We start from the raw sequence: 19731 nt of genomic DNA, 5'->3' as shown, positions 1-19731 counted from the left end.
TTTTGTTCGGAAATATTTACGCGTGTCATTATCAAACATAATGCTGGTATTTGCAGTATAATAATACCTTTAAATCTTTAGTTCGTTTAATGAGCTTTTGTATACATTTTTAATTAAATCGCATTAATTTAAACTATTTTTGTAAAATAATAGATCTTGTATTTTAGTTTTAATTAATAATTTTTTAAGATACTATAATTATTTATATTTATTATTATCTTATCTATATTGTAAATTTACTATGTTGTCTCTCATTGTAGTACATCTTACTCTATTATAATTTTAATAAGTTGAAAAATTGTACACAGAAAAAAAAATTTACTTGAATCAAGTAAATAATTTTGAAGAATTTCATTTTCTTGATTTGAGTCAAAAAATTCTTAAACTAAGAAATTTTTCTTGGTTTAAGTAAATTTTACTTAGTTCAAGAATTTTTCTCTTGATTCAAGTTAATTTTTTTTTCAGTGTACTTTGAAATTTTTTCTTATGTTTTTTGTACTTGAAAATTGCCATCTGGCCATTAGGCTTTGGCATAAATAAAGTAAATCTATCTAAATATATCAATAAAGTAGTGAAGAAGGATAAGAAAAAAGCTGTACTTAAATAAAAAAAAAAAAAAAAAAAAAAAAAAAAGGACTTTATTGTTAATAGATCGTTTCTTATTTACATATAAATATGGATATCTATTAATTTAAGATTCAGCTTCAAGACCCAGTGACTCAGGATCAACAGTAGCCTTTTTACTTCTCTTGACGCTCGTTTCTATAAAAAATAAGAAGAAATACATAATTTAAATCCTTATTAACATAGAGAATTACAATTTATTATATAATAATAGCATAATTCAATAAAAAAGAAATTCCAACGCATTTAAATCGAAAAATACCTGGGTGAAAATGCTTAGCGGTACGCTTTCTAATAGTGTCGATATCTTCTTCAGTTTGGGCCCATTCCAGCGCTAATCTTCTGCCATACAAATGAGTGCTCTGACAGAGCGCCTTGAAAGCTTTCTGAAATAAATATTAATAAAAGACATTACCAATCAATACAAATTATGACACTATATAAGTATTGCTGCAAGTCGTTGACCATTAAAAAGTATTTAAATCTAAATGATGTTTATATTTTACCTTGGCATCACTTTTTGTGTAATACTCAACGAAACCAAATCCTCGGTGATTCCCATGTCCTACCATCTTCTTGGGCAAACGAACAGCTTTCAATTCTCCAAACGCTCTGAAATAAATGTCCATCAATTACCCAACTCGAATATCAATCAGATATTTAAATAACTATTTTTTATCCACTTGAACTTACTTGAATAATTCTGTAATTTCGTTTACATTTGCTTGGAAAGGAATGTTTCTTATAAGAATTTTAGATCCCGTTGCTTCTGTCACTTTCGACACTTTTCTTGTCGTCTTGACGTCCGTTCTGTTGATCAAAAATTTTAATTAATACTTTTCTTTTAAACTAATCATCCTTATAATAAAAATCATTTAAAATTTCAAACAAATACGTACTCTAATGTTCTCTGTGAGCGTTTCAACTCCAACGTCTTGCCTTCTAATAAGGTCATCTGCAATTCTTTCAAAGCCCGATCTGCGTCGGCTTTGTACTTGTACCTGACAAATCCGTAGCCCATCGAAAGTTTCTCTCCCGGGTTTTTCGGGTCTTTTTTCGTGGCAACTGTTGCGTAGTGTATTCTACCGCATTTGCTGAAGTATTCTTTCAACTGATCATCCGTGGTTGAAAAATTCAAATTCTTAACAAAAATGGTAGTGTCGGGTTCAACTTCTTCTTCTTCTTCATCATCTTCATCCTCATCTTCAACAGGTTTACTTTTTTCTACCTGTTCTTTGTTTTCGGTTTTATCGACAGACAATTTATTGACTGGAATTGATTTTGTTGCCGGATTTAAACTGTTGTCTGGCGCCCACTCCAAATATAGTGGCAAGTGTTTAAATTTAGTATAAGCCAATTTTTTAAACGCCGCTCGGGCTTCTGACGGCTCGACGTACTCTACCAGAGCTAAAAACAAAATCATCAAATTGTCATCTAAATCTGATCAAGTTTTAAGGAGGTATTCTCGTTTATAAGCATATAAGAATATGTCCCTAAAAAGATTTTTCGGAGTTTAAATTATTTTCTGAGTTACAGCTAATTTAGTTCAGCGACTCCGGCTGTGCGCGACTTGCCTTCAAACTTTAAGCCCGTTTTTCTCGGAATTACTTTTTTAAAAACGGTGTGCTTGATATCTCAAGTTATACACAACCAATTCACTTGAAATTTTACACAGAGTTCCTTTATACATTATAGTATCGCACTACGGAGCGTTTTTTAATAAAAAAATTTTTTTTTAATTTTTAAAAAATTCCAAATGGCAGAAAAACATGAAAATAACAAAACTTATTTTTTAAACCGCTGCCGTTCTGTGAAAAAATTATTTTTTGTCTAAAACGTCTCGGAATGCGATAACTAAATCTTTCCTCTTTAAGGATTATTAATTATTTTCAATTTAAGTTCACTGGAAGGATTAATATCCTGCAATACCAGGATGCGCCATTTTTTCATCAGTCCTCACTTTGGTGGTCTGCAGTTTTTTTTAATTTAATTTTTTTTTTTTTAATTTTAATAATGTTTTATACTCTTTAAATATCAATAAAAAACTTGTAAAAAAATTTGTTGTTTTTTTTATCGCGACCGAAAAATACCTAAAATTCGGGCTTCTAAACGAGAATATCCCCTCAATAAAAAGAATAAATAAATATTATTTTTATCTTACCCGTGATTCCAGAAGGCGGCATCACAATCCTACCGATCACACCGTGTTTAGCAAAAATTTCCCTCAGTTCCTGAACAGTAGTCATGGCGGGTAAATTTTTAACCAGAAAAATAGTCGTAGATCGCTTATCCGGTGGTTGATTGAATGCTTCGAGTCTTACGCCGTTTTCCTCCAAGAATTTTCTCGTCTGTTCCACCAGCTGGGTTTCTCCCAAGGCGAGTCTAACAGCGACACTTGTTCCTTTTCCTCCGTCTTCAAGGACTTTTTCTTTGGTGGTATTGTAAGTAGATGCTATCGCATCCGCAATAGCATTCTGCCCGAGGAATAATGTATTCCAATTATGACTTGAGTTCGCCGTTCCTTTTTTCTTAAGTTCTTTCTTTTCTTTATAACTCAAGCCCTCTATTAAAATTTATTTAAATAAAGTAAATCTCATAAATAAAGTATACAATAAATTCTAAAAACTTTTTCCTAACAGACTTATCTGAAAAATCACGCATAGTTTTCTGTTGTCAATAAAGTTTACTTTTTATAATTTAATAACTTTTTAATAATTAAACTTGTGGATTTATTATGATTTATAACACATATTATTATGGTTGGAAAAATGTAATTAATTTTAAAAGTATTTTTTAAAGCTCATAAAAAAAATTAATAAAATTTCTTGTCAATATTTTTCTTGGCTTCAATTTTAACAGATAAATTAAATATGAATATGAATAAAAATTCGTAGTATCCACATTGAATCTACGAGTAATTTATCAGCTAAAACAATTATAGAAAAATGACGTGTGCACTCATGTACACGCGTTAAAAGTTATACTTCTTTGGCATACAATAAAAAAAATTTGTAAGAAAAAAAAAATGCAAAAATGACCGAAGAAAAATATTAAAAACAATCAAAAAAGTTTTATCATAATAAAAATTTAACTATACCGTATAAATATAAAATCATTAATTATTATATAAATTTAATTCAATATTATTTAAGATTTTTCTGAATCAACTAATTTAAAAAAAAAAAAAACTTTTAATTCTATTCTATGGCCAAATTCAACTTGTTATTTTTGTGTTACAGTGATGCACGTGCATGTTAAAATTTCACTCTCATCATTTTTTCATAACGCGCTTAAAGTATAACTTCAAAAATTAAAAAAAAAAAAATGTAACCTTTTTCGGATTCTGACACAATCGCTTTGGCGGGCAATATATGTAACATCCTGCCATTAAACGACTGACCGTCCAGTTCATTGTAGGCTGTAATAGCGTGTTCCGGCATCATGAAGGTAATTGTACCAAAACCTTTGGATTTTCTAGTATCTTTATCGATAGGCACATTTACTTCAGTCAAAGGTCCGTACTTTTCGAATAAATTTCTCAAGTCGGCCTCTGTAGTAACATAAGCCAGATTTCTAACAAAAATCCTCCCCGATTCGGCGATTGGCTCTTCCATCTTCAAAGCTTCTTCTTGCTTCTTCCACTTTGAGTTTTCGTTATTTTCCTCGGCCACAGCCCCATTATTCTGCTTCTCGTATTTTCTCACATACAGCTTCTTTCCCTCTAAAAAAATTTTTTACAAAAAACTATCTTTAAATTAAAAAAATATAATTAGAAATTTATTCACCATAAATACAGCGGTCCTTTTTGAGCGCTTTGTTCATCTGAGTCTCGGTTTTGAATCCTGCGTACGCAAAGCCCCTGATCTTCTGCGACACTCTTATAGATTTCGGTACCAGCGGATGGAAAAAAAGCTTTATGTCTTTTTTCTTATGATAGCCATTTAAACCTTTTATTTTTACAGTGAAAAGTTCTTTCTTTTTTTTTGTCTCAGTCTTCTTCTTCTCGAATTTCTTTGCTATTTCATTGACGTCTAATTCTTTGCTGGTATCTTCAACTCCGGAGTCATTTTCAGAATCACCATCAGTTTTTTTTTCTTCACCATCTTCAGTACCTAAATCATTTTTCCAGGATTCTTTGTGATCTACTTTTGATTCTTTCATGGGAAAAACTTGATGAGCTTCTAGAAAGTCGCTGAATAATGGATCGTCTTTATGCTAAAATTAAATACAATAAATTAACGAGTTAAAAAACAAAATATAATACGTTTAAAAAAAAAAGTAATAAAAATGTTGAGTGACTTTTAAAAGATGAATTTTTGTGTTAAAATATTACATTTACCAAGTCAAATTATATTCGACTTATTATTATTGAACTATTGAAAATTGAAGACAGCATTAAATATTAAATAAATAAATAAAACTACTTAAAACAAAATATAAAGTTACCTGCTCTAATAATTTTTCTATTTCTTCATTCTTTTTATTTTTTTTCTTCTTTTCTGGCTTAGGCTCTGGATCTTTCTCGACTTCTACGTTTTTTTTATTTTTCACTAAGCTATCTGGAGTATACTTACTCCAAGCTTTTGGTTTTGATGGATCTCCTATAAATAAAAAATAAAAATAAAAATAATCACTAATTGAAGTATTGAATTAATAATCTACACACTGAGAAAAAAAATATTTTTATTAATAAAATTTTCTTAATACAAGAATTTATGTTCTTGAAAATTTTCAAGAGTATATATTTTTAGCTCAAGAATTTATTAAATTGATTGAAATAATTTTTACTTAATTTAAATAAAGCTATTCTCTTGTTTATCTATTATTAAAAGATAAATATTGATACTCCTCTTTAGAAATTAATAATTAATAATAATAGAATATTTGATCCTCATCGAGTTTCTTGAACCAAGAAATTGCTAATTGAGTAAAATTGTTTTTTTTTTCTCAGTTTATAGTTCACAAGTTCCGGCGGTTACATATTGACTGCAAGTTTGCTAGTAATATAATTACTCATGTAAAAAATAGAAATTTTGTAGCCATTATACAATAAAATTAAAATTGGAAAAACTGAACATGATATTGAGATATTTAATAATTTATGATTTAAAAAAAAAATTATAAAAACATAAATTCAAAAAATTGCACAGTAAATTTTTTAAAATTCAAAAAAAATAATTACCCAAAGCAGCACAGACTTGCACATTAATTTTAGAAGTATCAATGTAAGTGTCATTTAAAGATTTCAAAGCTCTCTGAGCATCATCCTCAGTTTTGAATCCAACAAATCCGAATTTACGAAATTTGCCCTCTTTTGTATATTTTAATTGTACATCTGTCACAGCACCATGTGCTGCAAATACTTCCTGGAATCTTTTTTGCGTGATCTAGAATTTAAAAAATAACCCATTACAGCAACAAAGAATATTGAATGGCAATAAATAAATAAATAAATAAGTACTTACAGTTGTGGGTAAATTTTTAACTATTAAGCGCGACATGGTAATATATTTTATTAAAAATAAATGTCAGAAAATTTAATAACACTTGTATTACAAAATAAAAAATTTGTAAAATATCAATAAATAACTATTTTACATAGTTTAAAGGTTAACTACTTAAGTAAGGTTAAGTATAAATACTCACACCATGTGCACTCAACATTTATGTTAGACTTAAGCTCTTATTTAGGATGTCAATAAAACTACTTTGACTTTTGTAAGACGACTCAAGAGGGCGATACTGGTATATATGTCGGTAAGATTAAATTCTGTAATTGATTATTTAATTAATGAAATTAATGAAATTTAATTAATGAAATAATTAAGAAAAGTTAAAAATAAAAAAAAAAGTGAAATTTTGCTCCATAAAAGCACATTTTAAAAATAAAACTATTTCTATTTTTAATTGATGAAATACTACCACGAAATGTTAAAATTCTTAAATTTATGAATTGTAATCCGAGGACCAAGGATCATGAAATAAATTAATACTAGATTTATTACAATTAAGTTAGCGTGGAAATTCAATAAAATTTATCAAACTAAATATAGAAAAATTGCTCTATCAGAATCCGTAATTACTCCAGTGATTAAATATTTAATTTGCAATCAAAATACATGAATTTTTCATGACGCCCGAAGCAGTAATAAACGCCCAAACGTTAAAAGTGTTAGAATAAAAATCTAGTATTAACTTATTTCATGATCCTTGGTCCTCTTCAATTTAATTTAGTGTCAAGATCGGAATAATTTCTGTAAAATTATGTTAAAATTCTTAATAAAATAATTAAATAAAAAAAAAAAATACAGTTTATCTCTCCGTTATTTTATTTTTACATAAAAGTACATTGCATAATAATAAAGCTTAACGGTAAGACTTTTGGTAACGTGCTCTGGCACCTGGACCACCGAATTTCTTGGGCTCGCAGCGCCTGGGGTCAGCAACAAGTAATGTTCGGTCATACTGTATTAGCATTTCCTTTATCTCTTTTTTACTTGCTTCGTCGACATCTAAACAAAAAAATAATTTATTAAATTAATAACTAACACGAAAAAAAAAATTAATTTATAAAAAGTTCAATCTTTTTAAAATACTAATTTTTTTTTTTAATTTATAAATATCATGTCTTAACATTAAATTTTATGAATTATATATTAAAATTCAAGTTGACAATTTTTTAATTTTATTTAACAAAAAGATTTTTTCCAATAAATAATTAAAAAAAAAATTGTATTTTAAAATTTTTCAAGTTTCTAAATGTCAATTTTTTTTTCTTACTTTTTTTTGCCACAGGTTATTTGTTATAAAATTAAAAAAATTATTAAACGTGTGCTACATTAATTTTCATTAAATTTTTGTAATTTTAATTTATCATAATTTTTTATTAAGAGTGTAAAGTAAATTCAAAAAAAATTTAATAATATTCATTAAAAAGTTTAATTGAAACAGAGACATTAATTGATTGATAATGAAACTTACATTTTTGGTAGTAAGCAACAAGTGCTTTAGCGATAGCTTGTCTGATGGCATAAATCTGTGCTATGTGACCACCACCGTTTACACGTACACGCATGTCAACGCCTGCGAACTTTTCCTATTTAAAAATCGATTAATTAGTTTATTTCCTTATTCATTTATCAATAATATAATTGGTAGAAAAATATATCATATTTTTTTATAAAACTGAAGTTGACAGATATTAAAAATTTTTTTAACAATTAAATTATTAAAAGAAAATTTTATTCAAAATTTTTACATTTGAAAATTAATAAAAATTACAAGTGAAAATTTTTAGAAGCATTTTTTTATTGTAATTAATTTGTTAAAAAAATTTTTAAATTAACAGCTGACCGCCAACTTCAGTATTATTATTTTTTTTATTGTTTAAAATTATAATTTTTTAAGATTAAGTGTTTAAAAAAAAAATGATTTCTGTTTTATAAATAATTTATAAAGTGATATTGACAAAAAATACCTTGCCAAGAATGAGGATTGGTTCTTGTAATTTATATTGAAGTGCAGCTGGTTCAACATTCTCCAACGGTCTGCCATTAACGCGGATAAGACCTTTACCACGTTTGCAGTACGCTACGGCGGTTGCAGTTTTCTGAAAGAAAAAATAATAAATTAATAAAACTAAATTGACAAAAAAATAATAATAATTAATCCTGAATAATTTTACAATAAATTACGTGAATTATCAAACTTAAAATTTATATTTTTTTTAAATGAAAAATAAAATTGTAGGTTATGTTGAACATTAGATTTGGATTATCGAAAAATAAATATAGAAATTTACCAGTGAATTTTTTCCGAAGTCTATTTTTAAATAATAAAAGTTTTTTAGCATAATAATAATAGAAACTTACTAAGAGAAATAAAAAATTGACAGATGTCTGTAGTTTTCAAATTGTGACAGAAATTTTAATAAAAAAAAATAAAAATTACCTTGCGACCAAAAACTTGAACCGATTGGATGGTTGTCTTGGGCTGTAAAAATAAATATTTATCATTAGTTATTATTAGTTAATGAATTAATCGATAAATATCGTTTAAAAATAATATAAAATTTGATTTAACCTTCTGCATTTTGGTTGCCATGATTGAAAGAAAAAGGTTGGGAATCAAAGACAGCGTGGTCCCATTATATACACTCCTGCTGGTGCTGCTCTCTAAACTATCAGTTTGAAATTAAAATGGCTGATGATGGAAACGAGGCAAAATGGTTGTTACGTAATTTTTGGACTCTGACTCTGATAGTCTTTTAAACTTTAAATAATTTACAGAGAATTATTTATTAATCATCAACTGACGGTTCAAGATTTATTAACATAAGATAAATTGTTAGTAAATAAGGGTTGGTGGGGAAAGACGGCCCCCTTAAGCCGGTTATTAATTTTTGTGGCTTATTTTCTGTCTATTTCGAATAAATCAGTCGAAATTTTGCAGAAAATAAAAAAAAATTTTTTTTTTTATTTCTAGGATATGAGGATTTCATCCCAAAAAAGCAAATAAAAATTTTTTTTGTTACTCAAGCCATTCAAAATCTAGAGATTCTCTTCCCAGAAAATATGTCATTGAGGAAAAACAACGACTCTTACGAGTCTTGGGTATCGCCGAGAATTCAAAGAAAAAAAAAAGATTAAAATGAAGCAAAAAAAAAAAAGGACCTCACACGGTAAGAACAAAATTACACCGCATATCCTCCGATATTATACTCAACGTTATCTGTGGTAAAAAACATTTCAGATAATATCAAATATAATCCAGATTATACTAAATTATTTTTGTATTATACTCAGTGTAATCTTTGATTTGACCAAGTAATTTTTCGGGTTATACCGCGTGAGATTACACTGGATATAAGCCAAAAAAATATCCCGTATAATTTGAATTATATTCAGTAGAATCTTGGATTATAAAATTTTTTTGAAAATTGTGATATTCACTAATATAATCAATTTCTTTTATTGCACTTAGAGGTTTTAAGTCTACGTATAAGAAAAAATACAGGGATGTTATTTAGCAATTAATTAATCACATTAGATTACATTAATTGAAATCACATGTTGAGTTTTCAGATTGAGCTTTTAAAATACGTAATATATTTTACCAAACTTTGTTTTCCGATATTTTTATCAAATCCTCGATTTTTGCAAAATTATACTTGATGATCCGGGCTTACAAAAATTTTTTCATCGCTGTGATTGCAGTTTTTCGCAATTTTTTACTTTTTTTTAGGGGTTTTTTACATTTTACTCAAATCTGAAGGGTGACGGTGTTATTCATTATAATAATTATCGTAATTTCTTATTGACCTTGCTAGAACTAAAAAAAATGTCCGTCAAATTCTGTCAAAATGATTAATTGAATATTTATTTTTTCAACATACTCAGGTCTGTTAAAAGCCGCAACTGAGCTCAGCTTAAAAGTTTTCTTTGATTATAGATGCTCGGTAAATTTGTCTATATATGATGGGATTCAAATCGATGAACTTATCGCGTTTCTGAAACTATTTTTAAGCGTAAAACTATTCTAAGATAAAGTTAATAAAATCTGTAGGAGAGTTCTAAAAGTTATCGTATTTCCCTGTTCTAAATCTTTAAGACACCTCTATCTGGCTCAGATTACTCTACTACCCCTCAGATAAAAAATTTATAAAAAAATCTGTAAAGAATGCTCAAAAGCTCTTTTTGAAAATGAGCCTTAGCCAAGAATTATTAAGTGCTTTAAGACAGAAAATTTGTTTTATTTATTTTTATAATCAAATGAGCATCATGAATCGTTCTCTTTTGGATTTTTTAAACTTTTCTTTGTATTCACTGGTATATTAGAAGGGCAACAATTGGTCCGCAAAAAATCATATCTTATAAAATTTTTCTAGTCTATCATAAAGTAAAATTTCTACATTAATTTTATAGATAAATTATTTATAAGTAAATACTTACTTTCCAAGTTGAAAAATTAACTTAACTGCTATAAGAAAACAATTGATTTAAGCTTATCTAAGTTCATTTCTTCGACTCGGGTTTCTTCAGTATTTTAGAGATTGTAATTTTTATATCAAAAGAAGTTTATAGATTTTTTTGGGGGATGTGAAAAAATAAAAAAAAAACATATGTATTTTTATAGTAAAATATAAGTATATTGAATGCTTTAGCTGATTATTATTACCAATAGAACATAATACAGGTACTGTCATATTAATACTCACATAAAAACAAACTCATACAGGAATTTCAAAGTAGTGATGTTAAAATTTACTTTTAAATATTATTTTATTAAGTTCAGTGTTTTTTCTAAAAATAATCACTAACAAAAATAATTTCATCTCCATCGCGTCCATTCAGTATATTTTTCAACATCAAACAAATAAATTAATAGATTAAATATATACTTTCATTTTTCTAATTAATTTTTATACAAACAAAATGACTATAAAATATTTTAATTTAATTTTGAGACAGACATGTACAAATTTTATAAATAACTTAAATAAACTAATTAACAGTCACAAAGTTTTTGTACAGTGGAGAACTTATTAATTTAAGTGTGATTTTTAAAAAGTGCAAATTTCGAAGATTGAGAAATGAGAGCGTCGAAAATATGCAGACTTCGTAAAGATGTAGACAATAAAAGAATGTATATATATATTTATATATACGCATATAATTAGATACATTGTCATAGATTTGTCAGTTTTCAGTTTTTGTTTTATTAGAAGCATGTTACTGCATTGAAATAACATTTCCAGTAAACGCTTCCATTGATCCGCCCTCGTCGTTGTAGATCCATCTAGAACAAAAATATTTTTTGTTATTTATTTATGATTGTCTTCATCATGCATACATTTTTTTTTGTTTTAGAAATAGACAATTATTTTTTTGTTTATCATCAGAAATTTGAAGTCGTTTGAATTATTTTTATGCAAAAAATTTTTTTCAATTTGAAAAATATAAATTTTACACTAAAATCAGAAAAAAAAATTACTTTTGAGAAAAAAGAACATTTTTGGTACAAGAATTTAAATTGTTAGAAATTTTCAATAATTTTCTTTTTCAGCTAAAGAAATTACATTTTTCTCGTAGTATTTTTTAAAAATAAAATCAAGTTTATTTCACACAGAAAGAAAGTCAACAAATATTTCATTAAAGACTAATAAAAAATTATTTTTAAAAATATTAAAATAAAAATTATTTTTTATCAAAAAATTAAAGTGCTGAATGAAATAAATGTCAATTTTTTCAAAGTGTTTTTTTTTTTTTTTTTTGTATGAAAAAACTTAATTTTACAAAAAACAAATACTACAAGAAAAATGAGATTTCTTCAGCTGAAAGATAAACGTATAACATTTCCAATAATTTAAGTTCTTATAACGAGAGTGCTCTCTTTTCTCAATGACAATTTCTTCTCTCAGTGTAGAATCGCAAGGTAAAATTACATACCCCAGTTTTTCGATTTTCGGATCTATTTCTTCTAATCATAAACTTTTGTAGCCGTGGATCGTTAAGTACTAGCTCTTTTTTGTCTTGTAACTCGATTGCATTTGAGTCATCTTCCCCATTCTTTTGTAACGTCAGCATCAATTTTTCCAAAAGCAACGCATCTTTCTTTAGAGCCACCTGCAAACAAAGCCAGTCATAAATCATACCATTATTATATGGCTATAGGTATATTATATTACAGAAAATTCATATAAAATAGCGCGGAAACTTCAGTTACTTTGAATCAATCAAAATGAATTCAAACTTAAAATATTTGCTTAAGAGTGACTGAGAAACAAAAGTAAATAAAATAATTAGAGAAGAAAATAAAAATATGTTTGCATTGAACTGTAAACATTTTTGTAGTAATATAAAACTTGCAAGCACTTGTAACTTTATAAAGATTTATGACCTTAGACAAATAAAAATAAAATCAATTCAACTCGCATAAGATTTCCCGTCAACTTATTGAGTTCAATTGCTCCCCTGATTTCTCGAGTAGAAATCAACCTGCGCATTGTACAAATACGAAGTATTTACTTAAGTAATATATGTAGAGTAAACTGACTTTCATATTTTATTACAATTTATCGTCATTATTACATTATCTCTAATTTTAGTTTTCGATTCAAGGCAATTAGTGCTTCGATAATTTTTTTTGCTAATAATAAATGGGAATGTTTTACGGGGGCTTTTATTTAGTAGCTCTTAACTTTTGCAATTATCAGATAATACCGCGTTTTTAATTAAAATTAAAGCATGCAATAATATATCGATGATCGGTTTTAACAGTGGGTTTTAATGACCTTTTGCATTCAAATATTTACTGGCTCCAGGTAATCCAATTTTTGATACTAAAATTAGTGAGTACGTAAAGTGCTGTAACGTCGATGTATAACTCAGTTCATTTCGAACTTTTTAATTGTACGCAATAAACCGTTAAATTTGTTAATAATTGTTAATACTTCAAAATTGTTTATTTTATCAGTTTAATATCAATTTATTTATAAATTAATTAACAAAAAATGATAATAATAATAACTCGTAAAAATCTGATAAGTTGATATTAATGAAAATGATTGAACTTTGTGAAACAGGGTTGTGACCTTTTTAAAAAATTTAAGTAACTTTTGGTTGTACTTTTTTAGCCAATATATAATTATTTTATTGCTTCTATTGTTTCAAAAATGATGTTATGTCGTAAAAACTCGCGAAAGCTATTTCAGCGTGTTTTAAGAATGATTCGATTTAGCCGAGATTCGAATCCGGATTTTTTGCTCAAAGTTCAATCCTTTGTGTATCGGGCCCACAACCTTTGGACAGAAACTGTTCAGTTTTTTATACACATTTCTATACTTAATTTATACTAACTTACATTCGCTACAAACTGTTGAATAATTTTAAACTATTATACTCTGAAAATAATTTTAAATTTTTTTAGCGGGAAGTTAAAAATTTTACTTGATTCAAGAGTTTTTCTCTTGAATCAAATGCACAATTTAAAAAAATTTAACAATCTTATAATTGAGTACAAAAATTTTTGATCCGAGAAATTATCCTTTTTTTAAGTAAAAAAAAAATATTCCTTGATTCAAGAATTTCTTTATTCGATGTAAAACAATAAAACTCTTAAAAATGATTTTCTTGAACTAAAAAAATCATTTTGAAGAGCTTAATCATATTCCAATTTTAGTAAAAAAATTTATTATCTGAAAAATTTTTCTTGATTTCAGTACATTTATAATTCATGAAATTTTTGTCTTGATTCAAGAATTTTTCTCTTGAATTCAATTTATTTTCTATTGATTCGGTTTTAAAAAATTAATAAATGAAATTAAAATAATCTTTCAATAAATTGCACAGTCAATTATAAATTTCAAAGTTCATTATTTATTGATAAAATATAAATTTTTGTCATGAAAAAAAAAAATAATTTTAATAAGCAAGAAATAAAAATTGCAATATTTGAGTAAAATTATTATCAAAAATGATAAATAATTAATAAAATGCATGAATTTATCAATTATCAGAAATTTTACCTGATTGTCTTGATCATCTTCACCGTAATCATAATTAACACTACTCGGATCGTACTGATTAATCAATTTCTCCAGTAATATATAATTACTCGCCGGAATATATCTCGCGGTACCGGTCGTCATAACAGTAGTCATTAGCAGTGTAATTGAACAAAACTTAATCATCCCCATGCCTGAATATCCGATAAAATCACTTTATAAATACGCTATAAATATCCTGCTCACTGACAGTTGATAATAATTTGCGATGTCACTTCTGATAACAGCACTTACGTATTTCAATATTCGGAATTCAGTATCAGAATTTTTTTAGCTCATATACGCAAGTACTTAAATTTGCAACAAATATAAATTTCACTATTAAATATTTCGCTTTAATTTTTCAAATCTATCTCTACTTTTATCACGTTACCAATAATTTATTTATTGATTCAATAGTTGATCGTATTTTGACCACTATCAGCGTCGTTGAGATTTAAAATGACGCGTAAGGTAGAAAACCGCCAAGTTATATACTTTACACTCCTATACACCCTCTGTGAAAGCTCGCGCAAGCGCTTCATTTTTCATTAGTTACTACAACATTTTTTTTTTTCTATTTTATTATTTATTAACACTATTGTTCGTTTTTCTTTCAATTTTATTTTTATTATCAACATTAATATAAGAACTCTATTTGAAGTATAGGCGAATAATTTTTTCCCGAATTAATTGAAGCATGCACAGAGAAAACGAGTTTCGGGAATGTATTCAAATTTATTGCATTTTTTATCAAAAATACTGAAGTCTATTAATATGTACATTTTTTTTGTTGTGTCAATGTATAATAAAAATTATAATTAAGTAATTAATACTGCGTGGTGCAGACTCAAAGAAAAAACGACTTACGTTGAAAAAAGTCATGTTTGATCTCATAGAAATCAAAAAAAAAAAATTTAACTTGACTCAAGAGCAAAAATCTTGAACCAAAAAAAAAATAATTTTAAAGAATTTTTTTGTTTTTTTTTTTTTTTTCAAGTAAAAAAATTTTTTCAAAACAATTTTTTTAGTTTTAAATTTTTTCTTCCGAACAAAATTAATTTTTTAATAGTATGTAAACATGTTTGAAAAAAATGACACTTCATTTCGTTCATCTTTCGATCATGTCAAGATATTTATTTAGTTAAATGCAAAAATATTTTTTTAGAATACGCTAGTCAAGAAAATTCAACATTTAATGAATATCTCATAATGATTATTGATTATTGATTATAAATATTTAATTAATTGTTCAATATTAAAGAAGTATACATTTCACCGTTTGGCCATTGTAAAATTTACAAGAACAGAGTTAGGCAATTCACTAATTAGAATGAAAATATTATAATGATTAATGATAATACAAGGAAATAGTACATTACATGAACTGCGTGGATCTAATTAGAAGATTATAGTAAAGCCATTTGGAATAGAATGAAAGTGAATAACATAGGTTAGAAATTATATAACTTGATAGTCAAACACTAATCGTTGAAACTCGATGTACGTCATTGAACACAAGGTTTAAATTTACACTAATAAATTAAGAGACGTTTTTTCAGACATGCCTAACCGTAACAAGCTATGAAGTCATTAGATATCAAATTAATGTCATAAAATACATCATTTTTCAATGAATTTTTTGGTTGAAGAAAGGATAAATTTTTTTCACAAAGTCTTCCAAGTATTTGATCCACGTCAAATTGAAATTAACATTTATTTCGATTATAGAGATGTCAAATTATAAAATTAAAAATTTTTTTTCTTCCCTGATCAATTACTGAAACATTCTGATAATTTTGACACCAGTTATCCTTACAAATAAAAAATTTTTTAAATTCTTAAAAACATAATTAAGGGCAAAGACATTGATGTAGAGTTAAAATTTGTTTTGCTATAAAATATAGGCAAATAAAAATAGAAGATTATCTTATTCAAAAACAAGTTTACATTTTATAGAAAATTCAATTTTTATTTAAATTATAACTCAAAGTATTTTTTTATTTTATATTTATAATTGTTGTATGATTTTGAGTAACATAACTAAATTCAATAATTTATTGAATTTTCAAAAATTTTTCATTTTTTCAGCCAGATAGGTTGAAAAAGTTCAATTTCTAACTCAGAAAGTTAGAAAGTAAAAAATAAAATTCTTTTGATGTATGCTCTTTTTGTTTTAAGGAATTTTTTTTCATTGAGTAAAAAGAGCGTATTTCAAAAATAAATTGTATTTTTCATTTTTTCAATCAATATTCACATTTCTAACGTTTCTGAGTTGATTGGGGCAAAAAAAAATATTTCACACCTTTTTCGCTCTGCAGATGAGTATTTTAAGTAATATGATATGTAATTTGCGATCCACCCTTTGCTTTAGGAACGCATTTTATGAAGAGATGAACTCTGTCAATTTTTAATAACATGAAAATTTCTCTTGGCATTTCCTTCAATGAAATATCACTACATAGAAAAAAAAATAACTTGAATCAAGTAGTTAATTTTGAAGAATTTTATCTTCTTAAATTGAGTAGAAAAATTCTTAAACTAAGTATATTTTACTCGATTTAAGAACTTTCTTCTCAAGAAAATTTTTTTTCTGAATTAGGCTCATAAAAATCCATAATTGTCATCAATATTATTTATATTAAGATTTGAAATATTACACTAAAAAAAAAAAAATTAACTTGAATCAAAAGAAAAATTCTTGAATCAAGTAAAATTTTCTTAGAACAAGAAAAATTTTTTAGTTTAAAAATTTTTCTACTCAAATCAAAAAAAAATAAAGTTCTTCAAAATTATTTACTTGATTCAAGTGAATTTTTTTTTCTGCGTACTCATGGAAAATTAATTGTCAATTAATTGACTAATCAATATACGATGCCCGTATCTGGTAAAGACTATCTAAAATAGTTGAAACGTTGTAAAATAAAAATTATATGATAGTCTGTTTCCAGTCCAATTACCTTCGATAATTTTCTAATACGTCACTTTGATGCAAACAAAATGTCGAGTAGTAAGTTGTTATTATGATTCAATAATAAATAATTTCCCTAGTTAAATTAAGTTAGAGAATTTCAGTAACATTTTGAAATTAAAATCGATCTATTAATTTCATCCTACATATATCTCTTGCCGCGTCACATGACTTCGAAAAGGCAATTAAAAAATCGCTTATACATTTTCCCTAATTTGCATTGCGAACGATAATAGCTCGGAAAATAAAACTAACAGAAGCATGTATTCTTTTAAAAGTGAATGATGAATACTATGACGTGGGTTTATAACAAATTGTTGATTAAAATTTTCCTTTAACCTTTTTAGATCTTTTTGATGTAGCCTGTAATTATTTAAATATCCCAAAGCAGCTTTAAATAATCTTTTAAAAGTCAATTTAGTTAAAATTCCTTGAATAATCTTTAATAATTATGCAGAATAAGGTACTTAGTAAAAACAGCTAAAGCGAATTTAATGATTAACATCTATCAATAAAAAGAGAGGGAATCCGTAAAAAGTTGCGCTCGTTACAAGTTAAAATAAAATAAAAAAAGGGGAAGGCGGAGGGTGACGCAAATGCCGATATTAAAGATTTTCTGATATTCGATTTAATTAAATAAATTTTTTATGCTCAAGTTGAAGGAGCACGTTTTTTTTTTGACATTGATTAGCGACTAACATCGTAGTTACCATCGGCAATATTAGGTTTGTCTTAAAGAAAAACGAGTTTTAGTTTTTTTATTCGGAAAATAAGACAGATACTCTATCTGTAAGCAGGCGGTATTAAGTTTTTTTTTTTTTATTTGATGGAGAAGATACACAACTTTGTAATGAGGATTCTCGTCACAAGTTCTCGCCGTAATTAACCCTGTCATTCGAACAATACTAATAACTAATAAGTATTAATGATAATGACGTATGCGTGTGAAAAAAATAAATTGAAAAATAATATCACAAGTTTTCCAATGAATAAAAGAAGAAAAATAAAACAGTTAGGTTGTGACCGTGTGGATAGAGAAATTTATAAAACTTTTACTTTTTATTCAACTGCCAACTCTGTTTGTATTTACCTATATTTATGTATTGATAACGATAACCGCAACAAACCAATATTAGTTAATGAAAAATTAAATTTTTTTATTTCTTTTGGGATGGATTTTTTATGATTTGTTTATTTGAGTCGATTGGTAGTGGACAAAAAAATTTTATTGGCTATATAAGGTCTATTTTTATTTTATATATCGAGAGGTAAATAAGTCGCAATTCAGCGTTTCAAAGAAATCAACAATATCGAAGAATTAAGTGCGACTGGTGGTCTCACGCCGGGTGCCCTATGACATATTCTAAAACATTGGAAGTCAATCAGAAGGAAGAGGTGAGAAATGCTTTTATACGTTCCACTCAACCACCTGCTGGCTCTTTTTTTTTATTAGATCTTTTGGTGTTGATATGATCATCCATCGTATTTATAAAAAAACTTTTAATAAACAAAATTATTAAAAATTATTTCATATGTAAAACACCTATATGAGAAATAATTTACATGATTAAAAAATTAATCATTTTAAATTATTTTATTTAGCCAGGAAAAAATTCGCTTCTAAATGAAGGAGTTTATATAAAAAAATTTTAGATGATAAAAATAACTTTTTTTTTTTCATGTTGTTTGTAAATAGAATAAATTTTGTTATATTTTTAGTTTTTTTTTAATAATGTATACCTTTTAGTTAAGAGCAAACATAAGGATATATTTATTTATAAATTATATAAACAGTAACTTTTACTTTCGAAAATTAATCGGAATGACTACATCAAGATTATAATCTTGACAATCCATCAAAATAATTGGGAAATATAGGTGTTGAGATGATTAATAATTTACAAAAGTCGACGCTTTAAATCAACCAAGAAATTATTATTCAATACGCAGTAAAAATAAATTTTGTATCACTGAGAGAAAAAAAATAATTGTTTTAAGAATTTATATTCTTGACGCAAGAACGTATAGTCTTTAAAATTTTCAACAACGTACATTTTTGCCTGGAGAATTTTTTTATTGTCTGGAGAATTTGACTAATTGATTACAAATTTTATTTAATTCAAGTAAAGCTATTCGTTTGCTTTCTTATAATAATGGAAACAAATTTTAATATTCTTTTGTCAACAAATTTCAATTATTATATTGTATAATTAATTTTAACAAATCTTTGTCTTCACATAATTTTTATTTTTTTCTCAGTGTACAAAAAAATAATTTTTTTTACTCAAGAAAATATTTGCGAAAGCTGTAATTATTTTAGATAATTTTTTTTTTTTTTTTTTTTTTTTTCAAAGTCATACTCTCGGATTTTGAATTAATATTCAGAATTTAATAAAATTTATTATATCAATATATCACGGTTAGATAACTTAACTATCTCACTAAATTTTTTAAAGGCAATAGGCGATCAACAAAAAGATACTGGTAATTAGATTGCCAGTATCTAAACATGCATTTTAATATATTTTTCATATATTTATATATATAAATATATAAAATATATGAAAAATTGATGTGGGTACTCAAATGAAAG

The 19731-nt window shown here is 26.2% G+C and overlaps 3 protein-coding genes across 3 annotated transcripts; all 3 read right to left on the bottom strand.

Moving 5' to 3' along the window:
- Positions 1 to 620: 620 nt before the first annotated feature.
- LOC141529627 (putative RNA-binding protein 19) lies at positions 621 to 6257 on the bottom strand. Its single transcript, XM_074246261.1, has 11 exons — positions 6090 to 6257; positions 5807 to 6011; positions 5071 to 5225; positions 4410 to 4839; positions 3956 to 4345; positions 2786 to 3187; positions 1524 to 2031; positions 1318 to 1434; positions 1131 to 1236; positions 887 to 1010; positions 621 to 762 (listed from the first exon to the last, which is right to left on the bottom strand). The coding sequence occupies exons 1-11, from the start codon at positions 6123 to 6125 to the stop codon at positions 692 to 694; spliced, it is 2544 nt and encodes an 847-aa protein (XP_074102362.1). The 5' UTR covers positions 6126 to 6257; the 3' UTR covers positions 621 to 691.
- A 673-nt stretch (positions 6258 to 6930) lies between these two features.
- Positions 6931 to 8789, bottom strand: LOC141529413 (small ribosomal subunit protein uS9-like). The gene is made up of 5 exons (XM_074245919.1): positions 8707 to 8789; positions 8575 to 8616; positions 8102 to 8233; positions 7606 to 7720; positions 6931 to 7136 (listed from the first exon to the last, which is right to left on the bottom strand). The coding sequence occupies exons 1-5, from the start codon at positions 8725 to 8727 to the stop codon at positions 6991 to 6993; spliced, it is 456 nt and encodes a 151-aa protein (XP_074102020.1). The 5' UTR covers positions 8728 to 8789; the 3' UTR covers positions 6931 to 6990.
- A 1996-nt stretch (positions 8790 to 10785) lies between these two features.
- LOC141529679 (uncharacterized) lies at positions 10786 to 14611 on the bottom strand. The gene is made up of 3 exons (XM_074246336.1): positions 14150 to 14611; positions 12072 to 12248; positions 10786 to 11421 (listed from the first exon to the last, which is right to left on the bottom strand). Exons 1-3 carry the CDS (start codon positions 14318 to 14320, stop codon positions 11344 to 11346), a joined length of 426 nt encoding a protein of 141 aa, XP_074102437.1. The 5' UTR covers positions 14321 to 14611; the 3' UTR covers positions 10786 to 11343.
- Positions 14612 to 19731: the final 5120 nt, after the last annotated feature.

This window comes from Cotesia typhae, unplaced genomic scaffold (genome assembly GCF_013202065.1).
Source record: "Cotesia typhae breed Kobodo isofemale line unplaced genomic scaffold, CoteBio_Ctyphae contig_48, whole genome shotgun sequence".
Taxonomy (NCBI): domain Eukaryota; kingdom Metazoa; phylum Arthropoda; class Insecta; order Hymenoptera; family Braconidae; genus Cotesia; species Cotesia typhae.
This window is presented reverse-complemented; position numbering and strand designations above follow the sequence as displayed.